The sequence below is a fragment of the Pteropus vampyrus genome, unplaced genomic scaffold, assembly GCF_000151845.1.
Source record: "Pteropus vampyrus isolate Shadow unplaced genomic scaffold, Pvam_2.0 Scaffold1000003181, whole genome shotgun sequence".
NCBI lineage: Eukaryota > Metazoa > Chordata > Mammalia > Chiroptera > Pteropodidae > Pteropus > Pteropus vampyrus.
Window position 1 is genome coordinate 1 of NW_011917583.1, and position 2,136 is coordinate 2,136.

Genomic DNA, 2,136 nt, shown 5'->3' on the forward strand with positions numbered 1-2,136 from the left:
CAGGAGACGCCCTCTGCTCGCTTCAGGAAGGCTGTCACGAGCTTGGCTTCTGAGGCGGGGTCTATTCGGCCAAAAGGATCCTTCCCGGGCTCCTCTTGGGACCGAGGGACTTTAATAAAGTAACGATTCAAGGAGAGGTTGTGTCGGATGGAATTCTGCAAGGAAGCAGAGATCGTCGCCAATCGTTAGCAAGTCAGAAAACAAACCCCAACCCGCCCCACGTCAGGACCCGACACACGCGAGACCAAAGGTGACAGGAGGCCAGGGCCCCCGGCAGGCCGCCCGGGTCACCGCTTCATGGGGCAGGACAAAGGCACAGGTGGTTTTCTCTATCAAAATTCATCACTACCAGTCTTCATGGACAAAGCAAGGCAAAAGCCAGCCGGGGCCGGGGAGGGTGCCCAGCTCCAACGTGTAGCGAATCCACTGGCAAACGGGCAAGAGTCGCTATGGAGACAGACAGCAGGCCGGGTATGCCCAGTGTGGACAAGGCCTCGCGGTCCTGCACGAACAAAGGCATAGTGTGTGCTCGTGGGCGGCGTGGACCACGCGCGGGGCCCACACGTGAGCCAGGGCACGCTATCGGACCATGGAGGTGGGGTGGCTGTGGACTGCCGGGGTGCAGCCCGTTTTAGACACGCTATAGGTCGCCAGTGACGACACCCCCATTCCCTTCCCTGTGTGTCTTAAAGGGTTTCTCATTCTAAGGAAGCGGCTCTGGGCCAGGCCCCAGGGCCGACCTCACCTGCCAGCCCTTGTCGGCCGTCCTGTAGTAAGGATAATGCTTGGTGATGTGGGCGTAGATGCCGCTTAGTGTCAGCTGCCTGTCCTGGGCGGAGGAGATGGCCTGCACGATCAGCTGGGCATAGGAGTACGGCGGCTTCGACTCGTCCTGAGGCCGACAGACAACACGGGCTGAGCGTGAGGCCCGCTCCCAAGTGCCACCCCCCTGCCCGCCGCCTTCCGGTGGGGACGGTCGGGAGCTGTCTTACCCAGCCCAGCCCCGGGAACTGTGCCTGCTCCGCCCGCGTGCCCGCTGCAGCCCACGGAGAGAGCGTTTCTGCCTTGCAGGCAGGAAAGTTAGGTTTTTGCCGCAATTTATTCTGAAATTTCTCAGCTCCTCCACAAATCTACTTGAAAAGTTTTAGATGGGCCTGAACTAAGACGCAAAGGTGTAAGGCAAAAACCCGGCATTCCTCTCAGGCAGGCGTGGAAGGAGCAGACGCGGGGGACACGGTCCACGGTACACGGCGCTCCGTCAGCCAACGAGCACAGAGCACGACTGTGGCCCCTGGAGCCCCGCCCCCCACCCAGCGCGGGGGTGAGTGCTGAGACCTTGGGGCTGTCCCCTCCGGACGTGTCCGCCTGCTGCTCTGAGGCAGCCTTCGCTGCGAACTCTGCTGCCAGCTGTAGGTCCGAGGTCACGTTCTGGACAAAGCGGTAGCCAGAGGACCCGGCTCCGCGTGGACTGGCCGGGCAGGAGTTGGGAACACTGTGGAGAGAAAGGACACGTCCTGAGTTCACGATCCCGAGCAGGGCTGTGTGTAGGAAGCAGGATTTCAGGACCACCCTGGATGACACAGGAGGAAAGACACCCACACACCATGTCACCGCGCTGCACCAACCCTTGACAAAGGACAACCAAGTGCAACCAGAAACCCACGGTGACAGTGTCCCCGACCGCGACTGCTGGCAGGGGGCGCTGGGGCCAGACAGGCAGGCGGGTGGCACGGAGGCAGGGCCAGTGGCTGTCCAGTGCTCCCTCGTCCACACGGTGGCGCCCTGAGCAAAGGCCAGGAACGGTGGATTCTGAGAAGGCCAGCAGCTGGGGACAAAACCTCACCGTGGGCGTGGGGACGGCCCTCCAGATGCTTCCGGGGCCACAGCCTCTGCTTGCCCGGCTCTGTTCCGTGCTGCAGCGACAATCCAGGTTGAAACTGCAACCGAACTCGGGCTGGAGCCGTCTCCGGCTCCTCCTGTGAGGCCGCGCCCGTCCGGAGCCCGGAGCTCAGCGGGCACAGGCGGCGCCCGGCCCGCACCGTTGCCAGCCCGCCAGCCGCAGGCCTGGGCCCGTTCCCTCTCAGAAACTCGAAGGACGCTGCTTATCAAGCCACATCGAAATACTGACTCTAAGAA

At 62.5% G+C, this 2,136-nt stretch overlaps 1 protein-coding gene across 1 annotated transcript; it reads right to left on the bottom strand.

Moving 5' to 3' along the window:
• Window positions 1–8: 8 nt before the first annotated feature.
• Window positions 9–1,825, bottom strand: LOC105311319 (forkhead box protein K1-like; the record flags this gene model as incomplete). The annotated part of the gene is made up of 3 exons (XM_011387301.1): window positions 9–155; window positions 746–892; window positions 1,336–1,825. Coding segments are annotated over 3 exons (784 nt in total), but the record flags the coding sequence as incomplete, so codon positions are not given.
• Between the last annotated feature and the right edge of the window lie 311 nt (window positions 1,826–2,136).